Source organism: Myripristis murdjan, chromosome 7 (assembly GCF_902150065.1).
Source record: "Myripristis murdjan chromosome 7, fMyrMur1.1, whole genome shotgun sequence".
NCBI lineage: Eukaryota > Metazoa > Chordata > Actinopteri > Holocentriformes > Holocentridae > Myripristis > Myripristis murdjan.
In genome coordinates this window covers 11,675,167-11,697,209 of record NC_043986.1, presented here as the reverse complement: position 1 = coordinate 11,697,209, position 22,043 = coordinate 11,675,167, and the positions used below count along the sequence as shown (strand labels likewise).

The following is a 22,043-nucleotide window of genomic DNA, read 5'->3' as shown; positions in this document are numbered from 1 at the left end:
CAAGTGAGTGGCGTAAATGCAAATGTTATATTTTCATTAAAAAAAAAAAAAAAAAAAAAAATCAATATTCGTGTGCTCTCAGTGCGCAGACTCAATACATGACGTCATCGCTGCTGTTGAGGGGGACGGGGCCCGCCTTGGCGTTAATCCGGAAGATTAACAGAAAAAAAAACTGATTTCTTCCATGCGTATCGAAACGGGGACGATACAAACCATGTCTACGGTCGACTAAGAGTTGGACTGAGCCTGTCTTCCCATGGAAAGCTGATTGGTACCAGGCGCGGATCGATGAGGAAACAGCGGAAGAAATAAAGTCCCGGTTGGCAAGAGCAACGGCTCTTCATTACCGTTTAGTACGAGGGAAGTTGAGTGAACAATCACCTGCAGACTTGACAGCAGCGGTAGGTACGATTTGTCACTTCTTGTACCGAAGCATGTACAGGCAAAGTGCAGAAGGATTTAACCACAGTCATCCTTCGTGGCCTTGTCGCCAGTGAAATGGTTTCCTTCCCTCCGCTTCAATCCCCGACAGGCGTCATCTTCATGCAGAGCCACAGTCAGTGTTGCACGGCCAGTTTGTAAAAAAAAAAAAAAAAACTGTCACAAGAAAAACTTGTTTTAATCACTTCTCTCCAACTCCGCACAGGACTGCCAGCCGGTGAATCATGAGATTAACAGGTTGGTTAACATATTACTAAGTTTATCATGACATCAAACACCCAAGCAACGATGTGGACAATATGGAAAATTGAAACTTGGATTTTAATGCCAAATATCTCGATCGCAGTGTGATATACCATATGGCTATGGGATCACAAAAAAAATGGGTTCACTCTATTTTTAAGTGTTCCAAAAGTGAAGTTTAATCATTCTTTAAAAAACAAACAAACAAACAAACAAAAAACAAACAAACAAACAGTATACTAATATCAAATGTAGGTATAAAAATGCAGTTACTTCACAAAGTATTTTATTGATCAGAACAGACCAATCACTGTCTTTGCCTGCACTGAAATAAATAATAATAATAAAAAAAAAAATCAAACATTTTGCTGCAGTTTCTGCCCTGACACAATGCTTCAACAGTAGTTCAAATGCAACAACAGTGAAAATTGAGCCGCCTTCAAAAAACAGTATAATAATACCAACTGGATGTAGAAAATGCATTTACTTCACAAAGCATTTTATTGATGAGAAGGCTGACGCTAATCCTAAATTTGATATCGTCCATATTGTTCCCCTTTGAGATATTAATATTGCACATGTTCATATGAAGATAACAGTATGGTAAAGATATATTGTTCAGCGCTACACTCTAGTAGGACCGTATGTGGGCCATTTACAACCAGACGTGTGTTTTTCCTTGACAGGGCCACTGCGAGTGGTGGCTGTGCTGCTGCTGGTGGGGCTCACCTGGGTGTTGGCAAACACCATATTCGGAGGGGACAGCGGTTCATCTGTGCGACAGTTCTTCACTGGTACTGGGCATATTACTGTTGCATTGTGAAATCAGTTTGATGTAGCATATCGCTGGTATGTTCATTGATCAATCTGAATGTGAACCGCATCTTTGTTATTCTTTTTGTAGGTGCAAGCGAAGAGCCAACACCTGGTAAGTGGAAGAACCAATATGTGGTGATAGCGCTCCGTTGTCTTTATTTTTTATACAGGTACCGAAACACAGTTGTTTGGGATCATCTTCACTTTTATCATGGTTTACTAATCTAATGTATCATGTGTTCCACCAGAGCCCCGTCCTCGGAGATATAAATGTGGCCTTTCAGCTCCCTGTCCGCAGAAACACCTGGCTTTCCGCTTGGTGTCTGGTGCTGCCAATGTCATCGGTCCCAAAATCTGCCTGGAGGACAAGATGTGAGAATCAGTGCTCATTATTCAACGTTCATCTGCATCTTTGTCTCCCCTGCTGTCTCTGCTTTTTTTTTTTTTTTTTTTTTTTTTTTTTTGTTTGGTTTCACACACCATTCTTTCTTTCTCCATGCTGTCAAAAACAGGCTTCAAGTCTGTCTGGGGAGCTGAATGCAAGTATTCTCTGTCTGTCCCTCATCTCTTTGGTTCTGGCTTCAGTCTTGGTCCTTTGATATTTGTTGATACCCCTTCAGTGTGAGTGTGTAGATTAACTTCCCTGTGCGGTCTTTAAGTTCTTATGTTCTCCAGGTTGCTGCTTAACACTCTCATGTCTCTGTCTTGTAGGTTGGTGAGCAGTGTGAAGAACAATGTAGGCAGAGGAATCAACATCGCTTTGGTAAATGGTAAGAATGTCAGTCCCCACTCTTTGAGAGATTGATGCTTATTCGTGTGGTAACTGTAAAGGAATCACACATGTTGGCTTGCACACTTTTTATTATTTATATTCTGTACATACCTTTGCTCATCTGTAATATGATACATGTCATATATATATAACTCTATACTGTAGAAACTCCATTCAAATGTCTAAAATCCCAGTATGACATGGTTATCATGATGACATGTATAGTCTGAGTTATGAAATACATGGAAGTTAATAGACAGCAGCCAATTTGACATGAAGTTTTAGGGTAAGTTAGGCTAAGCTCTGTTACACCTAAATGGACCTGAACCTTAAATACTGTCATCAGTAACACCTGTGTTTATCCTACTATTTCATGTCAAATGCTGCTGTGATAAAGGTCCTATTGTATTTGTAAGTCAGCAGTTGTATACAGGAGAAACTCCACCCGTATATTTTAATACCCATTATAACATGCCGATTAAACATGCACGCTCTCATTGTGATGACATGTATAGTTTGAGTTATGAAAACAAGGAAGTCAGTGAAGCCTCATCTACTCCCATTGTACTCCCATCTGCTCCATTCATCTTTCTAAATGCTCAGTGTGACATGCTGATCAAACATGCACACCCTCATAACAATAAATAAACGCAAAACCGAACTAATCAGCTTGTCAGTCACATACAGTCACATGAATTGTCTTTAGGAAATGCTCGTTTTCTAGTTGATTTTGTTGTTTTGACACCTGACTGGTGGTTTTCTGTTCCCCAGGAGTGACCGGCGAGCTCTTGGACACTAAGTCCTTTGATATGTGGGCAGGAGGTAATCGAAACAAGCAGCTTATTTGATGCACACATTTCACATCTGGCACACATGACTCAGTCATAAGAAGCCATAAACGTAGTACTTATTTCATCTGCTTTTCATTCTCAGATGTTTCTGACTTGCTGAAGTTCCTCCGGCCGCTTCATGAGGGAACACTCGTGTTTGTGGCTTCCTTTGATGATGCTGCCACAAAGTAAGAATCCATTATCTGCTTTCAGCTCCACTCCAACACTCCTCTCTCCTTTATAGACATATCACAGCAATTTACTCAGATCCATTTTCAGCTTCTGGGATGGACTTCTGGATAATCTTTAAATGTTAATATTGCACTCTTGACACAGAGAAGCTAACCATAATCTCTGCCAGGTGGCAGTCTGGAGGAGATCATGCGTTTGGCTGTGTGTGTGTCATCATTCATGCTCTAGCTCACTTGATCATTGCTTTTCGTCTCTGTCTCTGTCTTGGTTGCGGTGATTCAAAACCTTTGCAGAATCTGTTTCATACCACCATTGAGTGGTAACTCCTCAGCTGGTTTTTCACCCGAAGTCCAAGCAACAGAGAAGGGGCGATATGCAAGTGGTGCTTCTATATTTTCCCTTGATCGTACAGTCGTAACTGTGCACAAGAAATATTGATAGGCTGATAGGCCCAGTTGTAGGCTGCTGAGTCTAATGATGCCTCCCACAAGAGTCTATGACAAACGCCCCACCAGGCTCTAAAACAAGCAGTTTATGAGCTAAGAGAGGGGGCGTGGCGAACTCACAGCAGTGAAAAAGGAGCAGTGCCTCTTGCAATGCTCAATGACAAACAGTTAATGTGTTATGAAAAGGGGGTGTGGCTGAGTTCAGTGATGCCTCCTAAATGTGCTTAAGGCAACTGGTTCATGACTTATGAAAGGGGATATGTGTGTAGGTGATGTGTGTGTGTATGTATGTGCATGTTTCGACAAAGTTTGCCTATGTTATGTTATGCACTCAACCCACTAATGTGAGGATGTCAGCTGATGAAGCTGGTTGCACATGTAACCATTGAAATAATTACTTGAACACATTTATTATTTGCATAATAAACATGTAGCTGTCAGTAGTCTGATATGTTAAACATCATCTGAAAAAAAAATCTGTTGAGATGTCTGTAAATGTAGGTCAGGCAATGGAAAAAAGTGTAGGAACCCTGGGATGAGACTGCTCAACATTTCTGAATAGGCAGCAAGAAAGAAGCAAGATTTGTTAGCAACTCTAAATTTTACATTTAACTGCAACTATTGATGTTCATTTGTTATTGAAAATGGCCAATGCCCTCCTTGAAACAAAATCAGCATCATCAAGACTGCCTGCGTCTCTCAAATGCCTTTTGGCTGGAAAATGTCAAGGGGGTGTAAAGTGGCTAAATCTCCAGGAGAAAAGACTAGAAAGTTCAATTCACATCTTGCTGAAGCCTAAGATTAGACTGTGGAGAAGCAGTAAGCACCAGCACTTCCTGACTGGGACTCACAACTTCAGTGCAACAGTGGATCAGACACTTGTAATACAGTTTGTGTTCAGCACAGTTTTAAACTGATAAATGTGTTAACCTGTATGCTGCTTGTTCAGAACAGCCTATCACACTACATGAACATCAACTCTGTGCTTTATCCTCATTATCATGGCAGGTTGAACGAGGAGGCTCGGCGGCTATTTGAAGAGCTTGGTAGCACGGCAGTGAAGGAGCTGGCCTTTAGAGACAGCTGGGTGTTTGTCGGGGCCAAGGGCATCGAGAATAAGAGCCCTTTTGAGCAGGTACATTGCCATTACTGATGCTGGTCACATGCTGGCAGTATGATTCATATACACAGATACTTACCTTCCAGGGTAGCAATCACATTGGTTGATTATTTTGAGACATAGTATTATTATTGTTGTTATTCATCAGTGGTAGTATTCAGTATTCATCCAGCAGACTGTATACAAGTCGCTAACAGATGGTGAGAACCTTATTTGAGGAGTGAGAACTCTGTTTATTCTGTTGACACCGAATGTTAATTCTCTTTTTATGTGTCTGTGCCTGTAAGCGTATGAAGAACAGCAAGAGCAGTAACAAGTATGAAGGTTGGCCTGAATCTCTGGAGATGGATGGCTGTATTCCCCTGCGCGCACCCCTGGAGGGTTAGTCAAGTCTGGCACTTCTTTATAAGCAAGCAGTACCTGGAGCTGAAGCAGTGGACCTGGATGACTGTTATAAAGCCAAGTAACTGTTGGATGATTGAAGCCATCCTAGACCTCGGCCAGCGATTTAGACTTTATTTCTCCTTTCCTGGCTGCATACAACATCATCTTGGGATTTGATATATTTAAAGAATGCTGGAACTTGTAATAAAGGATTTGTACACAAAGCCTGTGGAACGGTCCTGAGCTGAAGCGATGCTGGTGTGTAGTAACACGGACAATTTGTGTGGGGGATGGAAGGGAGACTTCAGTGGCCAAATGTTTGATGACCAAAATGCAATAGCGACTAGAGAATGAATAGAGCTGCAGTAGGTGTCCCAAAGTCATTGTAGAAAAACAAATGTTTTAACCTTCTGCAGGTCCGCTACTAGTGTTTCAGCTGCCCGTGCTCGAGCACAAGTGATATGAAACATAAAGTGTTTCTATGTTATTTGGCAGACAAGAGAGGACTCACTGCTTTCTCGCCAAGGCTATTGGAAACCTATATCAGATCTGCAGAAAAAAATATATTTGAGGTACTACAATAAAATAAATGTCCTACTAAGCAAGTGCTCTAATGAAGATCTTGTCTAGTGTGGTGATTTTATATTTATATGCATTAATATATTGTCATTTTGGATTATATACTTCATTGATATTGTTATACTTGGTGTTAGCTGCCATTGTTTCCTTAGAACTTGATGCAAAGCAGTCATTGCTTGACCCAATGTTTACAGAGTGACTCATTACACAGTTGAAACAGGATTGGCCTCGGACGTACTAAATCAATTAAGCTATTTATTTTGATGCATTCAGTGAAAGCACAACACTAGTGTCAGTGTGTGGGTTGTCTGTAACACCGCCCATGCTTTTAATGGTGTCTCAGGCCTATAATCATTTTTCCATTTATTCACTGATTGTTTTTTTTTTTTTTGTTTTTTTTAAGATACAGCCCTCGTGTTTTTGAATATGTAATATTTCCACTTTTGAATGTATCCATACGGCGTCTTGCAAGCCTAACTTGTAGGAAATGTTTTGTCTATTTTAGCTACCTTTGTTTTGGTTTGTCGATATGATCATGTTATCTTAAACTTACAAGTTTCCTCATTAAAATACCACATTTTTTTTAATCGTGATGATAAAAATGTTCATCAATAAAGAGTAATATCTTGACTGTGTTAGTTGTCTAAATATCTAAACATTTTGATTCCCATCAATCCCAAGTCAACTGCAATCTCTGAGGAAATTCACCAGGGGGCGACAGCAGTCAGTGTTATATCACAGGTTATTCAGTTCAAACTGCTCAAGGCATTTGCATCTGTAGGTTTATGACACGATGGGGGTAAAGGCTGCGGACTGAGTACTAACGATTTCTACAGTGATCTGAAAATGACAGCGTAGTTGTATGTGACTCGTTTAATTAGTATAATATGAGAATAATCACAGACACATTAAAAGTAATTTAAGCATTTCATTGAAATGTGTTATGCGCCTTCAAGTGCTGCCGGACATATCTCCACTCAGAGTTCACGAACCAATCGAGTGCAAAAAAGGAATGGGGAATCAAAAATATATTTGATACACGAATTGCTAATAAGTAATGGACTTTACTGAAGGACAAGTGACCCAAACCACGGAAACCATATCAAATACTGATGTTGAATGTCAATCCATCCGTCCATTAGGCTGTTGATCTGTATTTATTGAAAAAAAAAATGGCGTGTTTATATTTTCACTCCCTGTTTACATTTTAGTTGTCAGGTATCACAACTTTTGGCTCATCAATTATTTAAAACATCCATTTCATGCCTGATGGACATTTTCACCTCTTCACTGTGTTGCACAAAGCAGCGCTTTAATTATAAAGTAAAACAACATCTGCCATCAGACAACATTATGTCCTCTCAAACCATTTCAGGATTCTTATCATTTAAGTGTAATGTAATTTTACATAAACATATCCTACTCTATAGATATTTTGCAGATATATTTCATCATACATATAGTCTATGCAAAGTCTCAAAGGTGAAGGGTCTATAGATATTCTATTGATTAGTATATTTTATTTTATTACTATTATAGGGTATGCATGGATTTTTTTTCTTTTTGACATTTTTTTATTGATCCACTGTTTTATATATATATATATATATATATATATATATATATATATATATATATATATATATATATATATATATATATATATATATATATATATTTCTTCTTGAGAGGTATATTTTGTGTAGTGTACCATTGTCCCTGTGCAGTGTGTGGACAACCTGCTGCTGCAACACAAGAATTCCCCAATTATGGATCAATAAAGTACATTTGTCTGTCTGTTAGTCATTACCACCAGTCTGAACTTGAAATTAGGAATTTACGAGGAGGATTTTAAGGCAGCATCACAGTGACTCCGTGTTGCTGCCCCCTTGTGGCGGAGTCAGACCCGGTTTTGTTCGTCCTCGGGATGATGAGCCCTGTGGCAAGTGTATTCAGCATTCGGGGGGGGAAACGGCAAGCGCTTTCAGTACACTAGGACCACCAAATGGCCGTGTGAGTCGTACGTTTGTAAATGCTGTAAATAATTTATTATCATTAATATGATTCAAATTCGAGTGTAACTTAATGGCCAGGTGCACAAGTTTGAGTCGAGTAACCGTTGAGCGAGTGGAAAAATCTGTACACCAACGGCAAGCATCGTCTGAACTGGAGCACGTAACGTTCAGGCTACACCAAGTGCTTTCTGACAGACCAAGGCTCGACGACTCCAGCGAGATTTTCAAGGCGACAACACCACGACAAGCATGTGAAATGTAAAAAAAAAAAAAAAAAAAGAAAGAAAAATACAAGAACGCGCGTTTTTTTTTTAAAAGAAGCTCTTTGTACATGTATTTTTTAGGTGTAATATAATTTTTGTACGTAAAGCCCGATGTAAATCTTGTAATAACCTTTTGAATCGTCTTGTAAATAGCTAACGGAAAGAAAAAAAAAAAATACTCGGTCCCAGTGAGTTATGCTAGCCATCTAGGCTGACCAGTTGTTTTGTAATATATCTCGACCGACGACATGTGATGCTACGTTTGGGTGAGTAATGTTTGTTTTTATGCACAATTACAGCGCAACGACTAATTTGCTTGATATTACGGTGGAATAGCAGTGGTCTTGTTCTCACTGACACAATATCATTATGTTGTCCAGTCTGTTTAAGCAGCAACGTTACAAGCTTTCTGACCAGGCAACGTACTGTGAACGTCTCTCTGTGTTTACCCAGACTACACTTGCATCAACGTTGCATCTATTAAATAATATTATTGTTTTTTTTATGTAATATACGCTAACAGCAGTTATGTCAAGTGTAGATGGGCGGACTGACTGACAGGTCGTCAAACACCAAGTAGCCTATTTAGCCCGTCATTTGCGTGATTTGGCAGTTTGTCAAATGCCAGTGCTCCCCCGGCTCTGTGAGGCTGGGGGGGTTTGGGGTATTTTGATATGTGAAGGTGTCAGTCAGTATGAATTAGTTATCTCATGCCCTGCTGATTGTACCGTCTTTCTTCCACCGCTTGGCGTTTCTAAAGTCAGCTGAGCTGCCAGTTAGCCAATGGCTGAACATGGCCCATGCGTGCTCATCCACACAACACAGGGTTGTATATGCCGTGGCTATAAATAACATAAATTAATTGCATTTAGTTTTACAGCCAATGAGTATCGCACGACCAATCAGATCTTCACTTAATTCCCCGGGTCCCTCCCTCTGCATTATGCACGGTGTGTTTCAGAGAATCCAAAGCACATTAACAAAATCAAGCCTCCCCCTCCCATTTCTCCTGTTCTCAGTGCATCCTCAAGTACAGGTTATTGAATTAATGACACATAATAGACACATAATAGAATTAATGACACATAATGGCAGGCTCAGGCTTGCACAGCCGTGCCCTGTCTGCACCAGGAATAAAAGTAGTCAAATGTCACAATGAAAAAAAAAAGAAAGAAGGGGAAAAAGTCAAGTTAAAGTCCTGCATTTAAAAATTTACCAAGGGTTAGGTGACACTAGGTGTAACTATTCCGTATGAATGGGTATTCTTACTTTTAACAGTGCATCATTGCAATTTATTATGTTTTGCATGTGAAACATTCTAAACATTACTGTGCAAAGGAGAATGAAAAATGCAACATTTCCCTCTAATATAAAAGTGTAAAGCCTCACAAAATGGAAATGTTCAATTAAACTGCCAGTGTCTCAAATCTGTACATAAGTACAATATTGTAGCAAACGCATTTTGTTACTTTCCACCTCTGCCCTCTTCAGCCTCATCGGCACTGTCAAAACATTGCCTCTGATCGGCATGTTTTGACTGTCCCAATGGGAGAGATAATGGTGTGCTCACATTATGGAGGCTACTGCTTATTGTGAAAATGCTGCTAAACCTTGGAAATGATCTCAAGAGCAGAAACACTTTACTGAGCACTGATCTGCATCAGCACTGCGCTATCAACTCATGAACATTAAGCGGTGATCAGCCCAAGGATTTGACCATTTGAAGCAATAAAAAGGGCTCAGCTGTTGAGATGAGCTCCAGGAGCAGTAAGCCAGTAGTAAGGCGTTACTCTGATTAATCATTGGCTGATTAAGGAGTCCTCTCTCACCTGGATTAGATGGATCATTTAGTGAGAGACAGCTCTGCTAGCTTAGGGGAATGAAAAGGAATAGAAAGAGAGGGTTAGATAACACATATTCCTCTTTCTCTCTCTCTCTCTCCCTCTCTCTCACTCAATGAACAGTACTCTGTGTGTGCTACCTACACTCCACTCTCCCATGCTTGACCTGGATAGGACAAAAGTACTTGTTGTGTTTTCAGCCTTGAGTTGCCCTAATGGGAAGAGAACAATCGTTGTGTGTGATTCTAGTAGCCAGTATTTGATATTTTTCATCACATTTCAAAATGCCGCCTAGGCCAAAGATGCAAGGGAAGCAGTGCGGTCTGAATCAGATTATTTAATAATTTATTAGGAGAGTTAATCTTATATATTCAATGAGCTGCACCATGTTTTTCTATTAACTTGGGTCTCATTATCTTTCTCTTGTTCAGATACACATACTCTGTTTTCAGAACAAAGTGCAAACTTTTGATGGAAGACGTCACTTGTCACGTCAGTGTGATTTTTGAGATGTGATGATCAAGACCTGAGCCCACATTATTATGAGCCCACATTGCTGTGTACCCACACTTGGCCTGGAAATGTCTGTTTCACATCTATTTTGGAAATACTTTATTTAAATCTGTGCCTTCGTTAGTGATTCTGTTCTTCCCCATCTGCTTAGCACTCAGCATATATGCCATGACTAGACTGTAACAAGGCTGTGTGACCGCAATCTGAACCTGACTGCCTCCAAGTTTCATATGGTAGACCTGACAGTGCAGACTCAAGTCTGGTCTTTGAAGGTGTACACCTGCCACTTGATTTATCCTGGCATGACTGGATGACCGAATATGCACTCTCTGAACAAATGCAGCCTGTGTTTTTACTTGCCTGTGTGGTAAACAGTTGGACTACCTAATTCAAATGCACATATGCCATCTGTTTGAATTGTTAACACTTGACACTGATCCATTAGACATTTGGCCACCACCTCTCAGGCCTTGAGCCACCTCTACCCCGTCCCTTCAGTCCATCAGTCTCCTTCATCTCCTCTTTAAAAGTCTGTGGGACAAATGCCAAACTGAGAATGGAGCAGGTAACTCAAACTATTGTTTTAATCATGCATGGAGAAGTTGCTGTTACAGACAGGTATCGCAGGGCAGAATTTAATCTGTATAATGGCATAACCAAATATATCTCAACAGCCTGTGGACCAGTAGCACACCTGCATTTTGTCACTTGCGAGATGCTCCACCAGTATTCTTCCTGGCAGTAGTGATTGATACCTGAAAATTCAGACTGTCATAACAGTGCATAGTCTCCTGAGACTTTATAAACTGTTTTATTTTGGCCTGTAGACAGCGTGTGGCTGTGGTTTGGGGGTGTGCTCATGACAAATGAAGAGAGAGCGGGGCTTTAACTGGCTTACAGCAAACAGTCGCTCCTCAGTCTAGTGTCCCTGGGCCTTCTGCTCCCAGTCATGCAGTGCCACTGGACATACCAGTGGAAACTATTCCTATGCTAATGTAATCATCTCATGTATTCAACCTATTACAACAACTGAAAGCATTCTCTTCCCTCCATCTCTCTCCTCTTCTCCCCATGCACAACTGTAGTTGTTTTTGTTCAAGCAGAAATTTAGCTATAGTCACTGCTTTCATTCACACAAACATTGGCACATATTTTATCAGGCAAAATCCCCCACCCCAACCCCTTTTTTGTCTGTGCCACCCCCCTCTCTTTATCTCTCTCTTGTTCTCTTTCACACACACATTTTTCCCACCCCTTCTACTAGGCGGCCCCCCTCGTTCCATCTCTCCTTCACCATCCCTTTCTCTCTCCGCTCCCTGTTTCAAACTTTGGTGTCCGCTTGCTCCAACTAACTACAATCCCTTCCTGTCCCCCCAGCCACTTTTTATTCACACTTTTCAACTACATGTCCCCCTCAAACGCCACTGTCTGTCTAGCGACTCACACACACACACACACACACACACACACACACACACACACACACACACAGACAAACACACACATGCATGCACACACATACACATGCATGTGTGTGCGCACATACACACACACAGTCCCCTGGCTCTTCCTTTGTCTGCCTGCCTAATTCTCCAGCGGCTGTTCGGTCCCAGGGGATTAATGTGTGTATCCCCATGAAGTGAGGGATGAAAAAAGTGCAGGAGGCAGAAAGGGTTCGATGTGTTTGTTATGTTTGGAGTGTAGAGACTTTGCAGGACATGGGAGACTATGTGTGCGCTTATGATGAAAATGTAAATTATGTAGGGCTTTTTTTCCCACCAGTCACTAAAGTTTGAAGTCAGACAGCACAAAGTTTTAGTGAAAATAAATTTGAGCTTCATTGGTTTTGGGGGATAGAAATCACAGCTTTAGGAGTGCTGAAGCAAAGGTGTCACAGAGATTTTGCCTGTGCATTTCAGAAATGATTAGGCAGCTGCAGGTGTTCCACCCAATGTTAGAGAGGCCTGGAGGGCAGGCAGAGTGCAGCATGTCAGATGTTCAATTCTCATGTAGTGCTGCTAGAGAAATGAATGGACAATGATTCTGACATGTGAACTTGATGTCGGCTTCATGCTGGTTTCGTTTTGCTGCCGAAGCAAGCTGTCATCGTTTCAGCTGTTGGGTTGGTTTTGTTATCCTTAACTCTTATGCCCTTATGTGGTTTACCACGTTTGCCCACATGGGCAGTTGTTTGGTCATTTGGCTGGTGTCAGGAAATTCCTTTTGGCATTCTTTCATTGAAAGGGGACATGGGGTTTGGGTGCGAGTGAGGGTTTGCTTGTGGTGTGTTTGTGTGTGTGTGTGTGTGTGTATGTGTGTGTGTGTGTGTGTGTGTGTGTGTGTGCGTGTGTGTGTGTGTTTGTGTGTGTGTGTGTGTGTGTGTGTGTGTGTGTGTATGTATGTGTGTGAAAAACAGAAAGAGAGAGATAGTAAAAGAGAGAGAGAACTTGTATTTTTGAGGATCTATTAGCTTATACCTGTAGTAGTTTGTTGGTATGTATCTGATGTGTGCAAGTGTGTATGTGGGTGTGTGGTAGTTCTGTGGCGTGTGTGTGTGTGTGTGTGTGTGTGTGTGTGTGTGTGTGTGTTTGTGTGTGTATGTTTGGAAGGGAGACTGGGAGGGTGTGAGAGACAGCGATGAGGCTGAATGTGTTTGATGTACTGTGATAACTCTGTCCGGTATGTGGCTGTCATGGGAACTCCTTGCCCTGGGGACAGTAGCAAATAAGCTCTTGTTTAAAGGAGAACTTCCCTCCCTTTATCGCCTGTTGTTTTTCCCCCCTTGTCCCCCCACATCCTGTTAGCCTTTACCTTTTTAGACTCACTTTATGTCCCCTCTGGGTACCCCAACTCAGATCCTGCCCCCATAGCTCTGCCCATTATCTATTCAAATGAAAACAAAGACCACAAACTTGTGTGACAGGTATTCTCAGGTCATTTGCTGTTGCTTAACAGGAAACCATTAGCTGATGCATATTGCTTCTGTTGCTGCGACAGCACTTATGGCAGTGATTTCATATTTTATTTTGCTGGGATAAGGCTTGCAAAGTGTAGTGGAAGGCTACTTGCTTAATGCTTATTATAGGCAAGGCAGGCTTTATTTATATGGCATATTTACACCAACAAGTTTCATAATGGCAAAGTACAAGTGCTTTACACAAAGCTAAAAAACAAAAACAAAAAAAAGCTGTTGCTTCACCATACTGTGTCTTTCTAAGTCCATGTGTGTCTGTATCTTGGGAATGTTACAAAACTGGAATCCTTTCTTCTCATTCAGGCCCCTCCTAGCAGTTGGTCTAATATCGACCTATTGTGTTTCTAATTTGAATGACAGTTATTGGCATTGCGTGTCAGATTCTTTTGGTTTATGTCTGGAGAGAGACTGCGCTTGACATGAGTGTCAAGCGAGTGACCACATTATTAAAGAGATAAAAGCTGCTGTGAGCAGGATTCATGTGGGCTTTGCTCATTAGACCTGAAGAAAAAGTTTAGACCTGCTGCTGTGACTTTGAGTGAGCTGGTTTGGCAGCTCACTTGGCAGAGTGGGTGTCCATATAGTATGAAATTCACTCAGTGAAATCGAACATGTGCTGTGAATTGTGGGGAGGGAAGCAGTATGAAGCAAGTTTGCGGGCAGCAAAGAAAAGCCAAATAAGTTGATGCAAATTTAACTTACTAATTATCTGTCACAAGAACTAGAGATAAAATGATGTAAAAATTCAAAATCACAGTTATCGTGACCGACTATGTGGCTTTATGTGCACCAACTGTGTTTAAGGACATTAATTTGTTCAGCAACTAAATTAAACCATCAAATCAAATCAGCAGTTTATCTTTTACTTAATGATTATGTTTAACTGATATTTTTGAATCTATCAAATCTTGGAATCTATTAATGGTGTTATGGCTGCTTCCAGAGAGACCAAGAAGCAGCGACTTTTCTCGACACATACCATTAACATCACTGTGCATTCAGTTGTAAAGTAGTATGTAAAGCAAGTTAATATCCTAACCTGGCCTCCACCTAATGTATTGCTCCTCATTTACAGCACCATTATGCTCACAGAGACAGCCACATTCCCCCAGTGCAGCATTCAATGTTAGCATGTTTTAACACACTCTCTTCCGGTAAGGTAAAATGCTTCATTATAAATGGTGACACTGAACTTTATTGCATCCATAATTGTTAACTGAACTTTGTCTCTCAGATTTTGGCCCCTGAGTAATTTCAGCGGCAGGCACTGATGCAGTCACTCAGAGATTATTGGTTGTCATAATGAGAGAGACGAGATATAAGACCGAGGGACAGATGGAGAGTGATAGAGGAAAACGGAAGATAAAGATGTCACCTGACAGACTCTCACCAGTTCACCAGTTCGCACACACAAACACACACGCACACAGGTAAGTTACAGCATCACAGGGTGACAGTGGAAACCTGCTGTGGGCTTCTTCACCTTTTGCTATAAGAGGAAAATGCTGAGGGCCAATTAGAATCCAGTGTCCCTACAATCAAAGACTTGCGGAATGGATGTGCTGAGCAACAGTGTGGACAAACACCATTGCAACTTTAATTTGTGAGCCCTGTGTTGCACATCTATGACATTCACTCCAGTAGCATCCAACAATCCCTTTGCTTATGAATTATTTACACTGAACTGCCCCATAGTGCATCATTCATATTTAATGGTCAGGATCACATACTCCTAACTGCAGCTTTCCATTGACTAATGGAGCCATTGAACACAACTTGAGTTACAAGACTCTCATAAACATGTGTTTGATGATTGATAAAATCATGTCACTCTCAAGTGGGCTGAATGAGTATTCTGTCAGAGCTCTTTGGTTTAAACAACAAGGTTTAGCCCAAGAAAGCCCAAGAAGCTCTTTTGATTTTTATTAGCAGATATAATGGTTACTCCCCTCAATGGGTTTTAGAATTCTTGCCACATATGGGTACCAGTGGGACTGCCAGTGCTCACTGCTCAGTGTGAATTAACACGGTCCAATTAATCACCCTACAGGTCTTCTTTGGCCACCATTACTGAAAAAAACATTTATGGGCATTTCTACTTTCTGAGGTTTTACCCTGTATCTGATTTGTGGAAACTTTCATGTGCAAGTATGAGTTTTTAAACAGGATTTGTTAAAAGCAGACTCTTTGTTATAAAATTTATTGTACACTGAACATTATTCAATGTTAACAGCATTTTGCTGCTTGGTGTGCTTAATTGCAAGAAATCCAATTTTCAAAGCTATTAAGTTTGCAGACAATCAACACTTCACATCAAGTAGACTCAAGGGAAATGTCTATTAGCATAAAGCAGCAATGACTGGCCTTACAGAAATGTTCAGGGCAATCAGTTATAAGACTTCTTGTCTGAGGAATATTTCAACATTTTCCCATTATGAATAATGTCCAATGTGATTGTTATTTTACACATTGACTAGGCTGTTCAGACAAGTTGCCTTCAAAAAAAAAAGTTCTATGAGGGATCACAAACTTTCCTTTGATGCTGGTCCATTTTGCACCTCAAAAGCACAGTGGACACTAACTTTTCTATTGCAGCACATCACACCAAATACAAATAATCTCATTCTACTGTTCTTCTTAAAAGAGTTGAATATGACAACATGACAACTTCCTGCTTAGTAATGTCTTGTTTTGTCTTGTTTTATTTTCTTGCAGGATTTACTTGAAGATATTGACACACCATTTTGCAAGAGGAGGCCACAGCTATTCTTACAGTTGAAAAAACCCTGACTTTAGTGTGTGTATGTGAGAATTGGATGAAGTGTGGTTTGCTTCAGTTAGTATTGAGCCTAAGTGGACTATGTAGGAAATGGAGAAGAAGAAACTGAGGACAGAAACTAGTCTCAGACAGCTCTGGTCCCTTCCTTGTGTGGTTCTGTAAAACATCCAAGGAAAGGAGAGACAGAGGGACAAGAGAGGCAGAGGGATCACCAGTTTGGCTGAGATCGGCCCTAAGTCGCCTGCAGCACTGGAAGAACATCCTGACTGACTAGAAGGGGTGAGAGGGAGACCACAGAAAGAGAGAGAGACGGGGACTGACGGAGAATCAGAGGTTCGGAGGAGGAGGAGGAGGAGGAGGGGTAGGAGGAGTGGGAAAGGCCATTCCCTATGGCAACTGACCCTGGAGAACCCACAGGCACGGAGGACTCCTCGGATAAACCTGATGGACAGAGGGAGGAGGAGACGGAGCGGGAGGGCAGGGCCGGCCCAGAGAGGGAGAGGACACGCAGCACCCCCTCCGACTTCCCCTCCTCCCAGACTCAGGCGAGGAGAGCGGCAGAAGGAGAGGAAGGAGGACCCCGAGGAGGGGGAGGAGGCAGGGAGGCAGGTAAGGAGGGCGAGGAGAACCCAATTAGGCTGATGTCGTTCTCCACGCCCTCCTCACCAGCTGCTCACGGCCACAGCAAGCTGAGGAGGGAGAAGCGCTTCTTCAGGAAGAGTGTGGAGATTTGTGAGGAGGAGGACGAGGTGGAGGAACCGCCAGAGGCTCCCCACAGCGCCCCCCACCTGGAGTTGCGTTCCTCAGACTCAGTCTTCACCAGCAGTGTCCCGCAGCAGGGTGTTGCCTCAGCCTGTGCTGCCCTGGGCCACGACCCATCCTGCCCTAGCTCCAGCCAGGAGCCGGGCAAGGATGTCCCTACCTCCACATCCACCCAGAGGGGCAAGGAGAGGGACCGTGAGCAAGAGGAGGAGGCAGAGATGAAGGCTGTGGCCACCTCTCCGGGAGGCAGGTTCCTCAAATTTGACATTGAATTGGGCAGAGGAGCCTTCAAGACTGTGTACAAAGGCCTGGACACAGAGACCTGGGTGGAGGTAGCCTGGTGTGAACTTCAGGTGAGATTAAGTGTTCTGTAGTTGTGTTCACACCACAATGTCAAGCATCCATCCATCCATTCATTCATGCATTTCGATACCTGCTTAATCATTGGGGTTGGAGCCTGTCATACCATGCACTGGGCAAAAGGCAGGGAAGCACCCTGGACACGTTGCTACAATGTCAAACACATCTCTAAATGCTGCATTATGTTGCATTAGCTACTAAATAAATCTAAAATGGTCTTATGAATTGCAATCGCAGAGTATGTGTAACAGTTCTGACAGCTGAATAAAGCATCATCAGAAATATTTCATTTCAATAAATAGCTTTATTTCTAATCAACCTGCTGGGGAAATCTGTAAGCCCAGTGCTGCTTTTCTGAGGTGAACATTAGATGTGTCCCAGGAGCTCTCTCCATTCTGTGGAAATCTCAGCATGTTGTGTTCTTGCTATTCATACTGTGAGACTGCGGTTCAGTAGAGACTGGGTTGAAAAGGAGGACCATGTCTTGTTGTTGAGTGACAGCATACAGTGAGAAAGTAGGCTTTTCTAGGATTGTTATGAATAACGGAATCATGTGCTGTCAGAGCAAAATGTTGTTATAGGCTATCCTATTAGAAACAGCCTGAAGCCTGAATTATGAATCCATATGACACTTAAGGACTGTTCACTGGTAGAAGTAAATACGGACAGTATTATTTACAGTGTTGTGGCATAGTAAATGATGCAGGGGCTCTTAACAGTTGTTGACAAGTATCATCTTTAAGGGTCCGTTAAGTTTAGGTGTCTTCTGCTTAGTGGCAAGTTTAAATTATGTTCTCTCCCATAATGGTTAAATTATCCTACCGCCAACTTCAGAGCTGCCATCAGTCAATGGCTGCTCTTAAGTTGCTTTATTAAACAAGCTACCTATCAAGTAGTCACACGTAATCACAAGCCTTTTAAATGAGAGGTTAATGTGAGGTTAACGTTGTGTCACTAATTAGGCTTGTCTAAACGTGCACTGTGGTTGTAGGCTAGGCTACATGTCATAGCAAACACATAGGTCTATTCGTATCTACTGTGTAATGTAGTCTTGCAGAGCTGAGGTATGAAATAGCAATAAAAGGGAGGGTCTGAAAAGAATACATTTTATGAACACAGAACACTAAATCACACTGTAGCCACTGTAGATGTAATGACAGCAAACATTATACTTTGACACTGTGGTGAGAGGAAAGTTTAATGAAGGCTTGCTTTGAGAGTAATGTCCAAGTCTTTATATAGCCAGCTTAATTTATTGTGTTGAGAAGCAATGGGGGACATTGTCAGATGATGTGAATTGAACATGTGGTGGGAGACACACTTGTGGAGGAGAGAAGAAATGCATCTCCCTGACTCATGGCCCCACAATAGAGAGCAGTGTTGTGGTTAGCCAGCTGATTTGACTGCTAGCTTTGTGTGAGAAAAGTCAGTCATGTGTTTGGTTTGGACCTAATTCCAAAACAAGAGCCTTGACTAATCCTTGTGATCAGGCTCGGCCTATTGGACTAACAAGCAGTGACCATACCCCTGTCACTTTCCCTGGTTTTACTCCAGCAGCTAGTAAATCAGCCTCACATCAGCAGCTTGGCTCTGCCAAATATCACTAACTAAACCAGCCATACCTTCTGCTCATACCTTCATTAAAGGCAACAATCCCAGCTAAATGCCCAGTGAGCACTCTCTCTCACTGGGCTTTTATAAGTGCTCTACTGAGCTTGTACAAGTAGCCTGTCTCAATTTTGATAGCCATGGTATCATACAAATGCTTTGCCACCAGACAGATTTTTCACAGCACCACTTAAGGCACCACATTATACTTATGTCATGGTATAGGAGAGTGAACATAAATTAACTGATAAAACCTTTCTTGAAAATGAAAATCTACTAGGCTTAACATTATTAGCTTGGCGTTCCTATGGTGAATCTGTGATCTTTAGTTTGGTCTCCACAAATGCAATTGGACAAATTAAATCTCATGGAGGAAGGTGGATTTTAGGATTTAGAAACAATATGTGCATATTCTACCCTGTAAGTAGATTTCACTGTGTAAACAGGAGTGCTGTTTCTGAGACCAAAACAGACTGAGAGACTGAGAGATACACAAAGAAAGAAACCAGGGGCCGGACAAAAAAGAGCAACAGTGAAAGAAAGAGTGTGGAGAGAAACAGAGTGTGTGAGAAAGAGAGGAGAGACACAGAAGAGTTGATGATGAGAGGGAGAGAGAGACAGAGTGAGAGAATGATGAGCCAAACAGAGGATTACCATGGCATCCCTCCCAGAGAGCAGCCGTGTGGCTAATGCTAAGTTACCACATGCAGGGAGACACAGACACACACCCACATAGATAGACACATGCACACAAATTCATACACACAGGCACACACACACACACACACACACACACACACACACACACACACATACACACACACACACACACACACACACACACACACACACACACACACACACACACACACATACACGCGCGCACACACACACACACACACGTCTGGTCACATGTCAATAGATGGAACCAGTAGCACAGCGATGTTGTAATACAGTCTAGTCACTCAGGTCTGGTGATCTGTCCTATTTCCTCCAGCTTACAAATGTCTATTCTCAATGTCCAGGCAAAGTGGTATTAGGATGGACAATGGTGATTGGAATGATGATGATGAGATGTGATTGGCTCGTCGTAGTGATGATAGACTTGATAAAGCCATTAATTTGTCCTCCTGTGGCTAGAAGCACTGATTGACAATCTTCAGTAATCCAGTGCAATGTGAGTATATCATCATTCAGGATAAACACAATAATATTTTTTACACTGAATTTGTGAACTGGCAATATAGGCAAATGTGAGAAGAAATTTACTGTTTTCGCACTAGAGTGTTTTTGTCTCATAGCTCATTGACCCAGCCCAACTACATGGTTTGGATGTATGCCCACTGCATTAAAATGTCATCATTTCAAGCTGATAGTATTGCATTACATCACCACCTGGTGATTTTAGTGTGCAAACAACAGCCACCTCTGATTAAACTACAGGTACCAATAATCAAACAACAGCCACAGATAATAATTAGTGTTTGTATAATTGTGTCATATTGGTATAAAGTGATGGCAACATCATGGGATGGCCGTAAACAAACTATGTGGAAGTGCAAACACGCTTTCAGTTCACAAGCATTGATTAGGATGTATTGCTATACAACCTTTGATGCCATGATGCACTTGCTTTCCCCACTATCCTGGGAGACTGCTGCCCGAGAGCACCTAGTTTTTCTCCTCCTGCGCCTACAAAGAGGGGGAAGCCACTGTGGCATAGGGGATTAGCTGTCCAAATGCAGCTTGAAAAAGTGGGCAATAAAAGTTCACAATGTGGACACCCTCTCTCCTCTTTCCTCTCCCTTCCCTGAGAATTCCATGCCTTAAAGGGCAAGGCTATATATCCTCCTTGCCATCACTTGAGACTTAACTTTTGCCATCTATCACCTGACTATGTGTGTTTGTATGTCTCATGTGCATCTATGTGAGTATTAAATTTCTGTGTGAGTGTGTGTGTGTTTGTGTGTGTGTGTGTGTGCTGTTGCTCTCTGTTCACCTCTGCTACTGTATGTGTCTGTCTCTCCCTCCCTCTCTCTCTCTCTCTCCCAACCTCACCCTCCCTTTCTCCCACTCTCCACCCATGGCTCTTTGTCTGTGCGAGTGAGTATACAGAGTGATCCAGGGAGTTAATTACAGTGGGTGCCTGTCAGGCTGGAACAAAAACCCTGCACAGACAGCACAACTCGGGCGGCAGAAACCAGACTGGTTCAACCCAGTCCTCCCAGACTGGCCCAGCTCTGATCAGCTCAGCCCTACTCACAGGATTAGCAATATGCCATGATACTACCTCAAAGATTTGGCGATTTAATGTGTCCTCCTATTAAGAGGTTCCGGCGCTCTCAGATTCGTCAGTATTTATATTTGTAGATAAATGTTAGTTTAAGAATTTACCTGCTATAAACACTTTGCTGTGTTTCCTAAAAGACAAGGGCATCTAACATGGGCTACATTAGCAGTGGGGCTCAGTCTGTAGCCACTGTGGGGGGCAGTGGAGACCCCTTATTAGATTATAGCCAGGATTTGACACGATAATCCAGCCATTCATAAGGTATATAGATAAGTGGTTGGGAACAAATAAATATATGTCATACCAGAGATATAAGCTTGTTAATCTACCTGTCCTTTGATAGGAACAATTACTGTATGCTCTGATGAAGGTCATGTGGACCACAAGCTCAGCAATATGCATTTTTTTCCCCATCATACTCTTCAGCCCAGTGTAACAAGCAGCTACAATATGGGGAGATACTGGAAATTGTTTTTTTCTGGCCAGGAATGACCAGTTAGGTTAGGCTAATAGCAAACCAAAGACAAGCTATTGACAAGTGACTAAAATTAGTAGCAGAACATTGAATGGGCCACAGCAGAGCTGATTAGCCTGGGATACAATCAATTCAACCAAAATGACCAGACGTTCAACTAGGGCAGTGACAGATGTCCAGTATTCCTCATGCTGTCCTTAATACGTTGTTCTAACCACAAAGTGCAAGTCTTAATTGTATAGTGTGATTGTAATTAGGCACATCTGAAACACACAAGATTAGGTTGTTATGATGTGCGATTATCTAAAGTGATTTAAATCAACAGCTATTCAAGGTTGAA

General features: G+C 41.9%; 2 protein-coding genes across 6 annotated transcripts in view; both read left to right on the top strand.

The window, feature by feature from the left end:
• Positions 1–92: 92 nt before the first annotated feature.
• On the top strand, positions 93–6,453 carry fam3a (FAM3 metabolism regulating signaling molecule A). Of its 2 annotated transcripts, none has more exons than XM_030055384.1 (10): positions 93–405; positions 647–678; positions 1,371–1,478; positions 1,589–1,612; positions 1,749–1,872; positions 2,212–2,270; positions 3,044–3,094; positions 3,206–3,290; positions 4,749–4,875; positions 5,148–6,453. In XM_030055384.1, the coding sequence occupies exons 2-10, from the start codon at positions 666–668 to the stop codon at positions 5,244–5,246; spliced, it is 690 nt and encodes a 229-aa protein (XP_029911244.1). In that variant the 5' UTR covers positions 93–405; positions 647–665; the 3' UTR covers positions 5,247–6,453. The 2 variants fall into 2 exon arrangements, with proteins under 2 accessions (XP_029911244.1, XP_029911243.1); XM_030055383.1 differs by having other exon boundaries at positions 94–401.
• Positions 6,454–7,760: 1,307 nt separating this feature from the next.
• The window catches only part of wnk3 (WNK lysine deficient protein kinase 3), a 42,535-nt gene continuing 28,252 nt past the window's right edge, over positions 7,761–22,043 (top strand). For all 4 annotated transcript variants that reach the window (XM_030055983.1, XM_030055982.1, XM_030055981.1 and 1 more), the window contains exons 1-2: positions 7,761–8,367; positions 16,145–17,323. In XM_030055983.1, coding sequence (XP_029911843.1) covers positions 16,598–17,323 — 726 coding nt within the window. In that variant the 5' untranslated portion in view covers positions 7,761–8,367; positions 16,145–16,597. The remainder of the gene's footprint in view (positions 8,368–16,144; positions 17,324–22,043) is intronic.

Excerpts from the sequence above, each read along its gene's own strand:
- fam3a (XM_030055384.1), top strand. Across the intron at positions 3,291-4,748 it reads TTTGATGATGCTGCCACAAA|GTTGAACGAGGAGGCTCGGC; the intron begins GTAAGAATCCAT and ends TTATCATGGCAG. Across the intron at positions 4,876-5,147 it reads ATAAGAGCCCTTTTGAGCAG|CGTATGAAGAACAGCAAGAG; the intron begins GTACATTGCCAT and ends TGTGCCTGTAAG.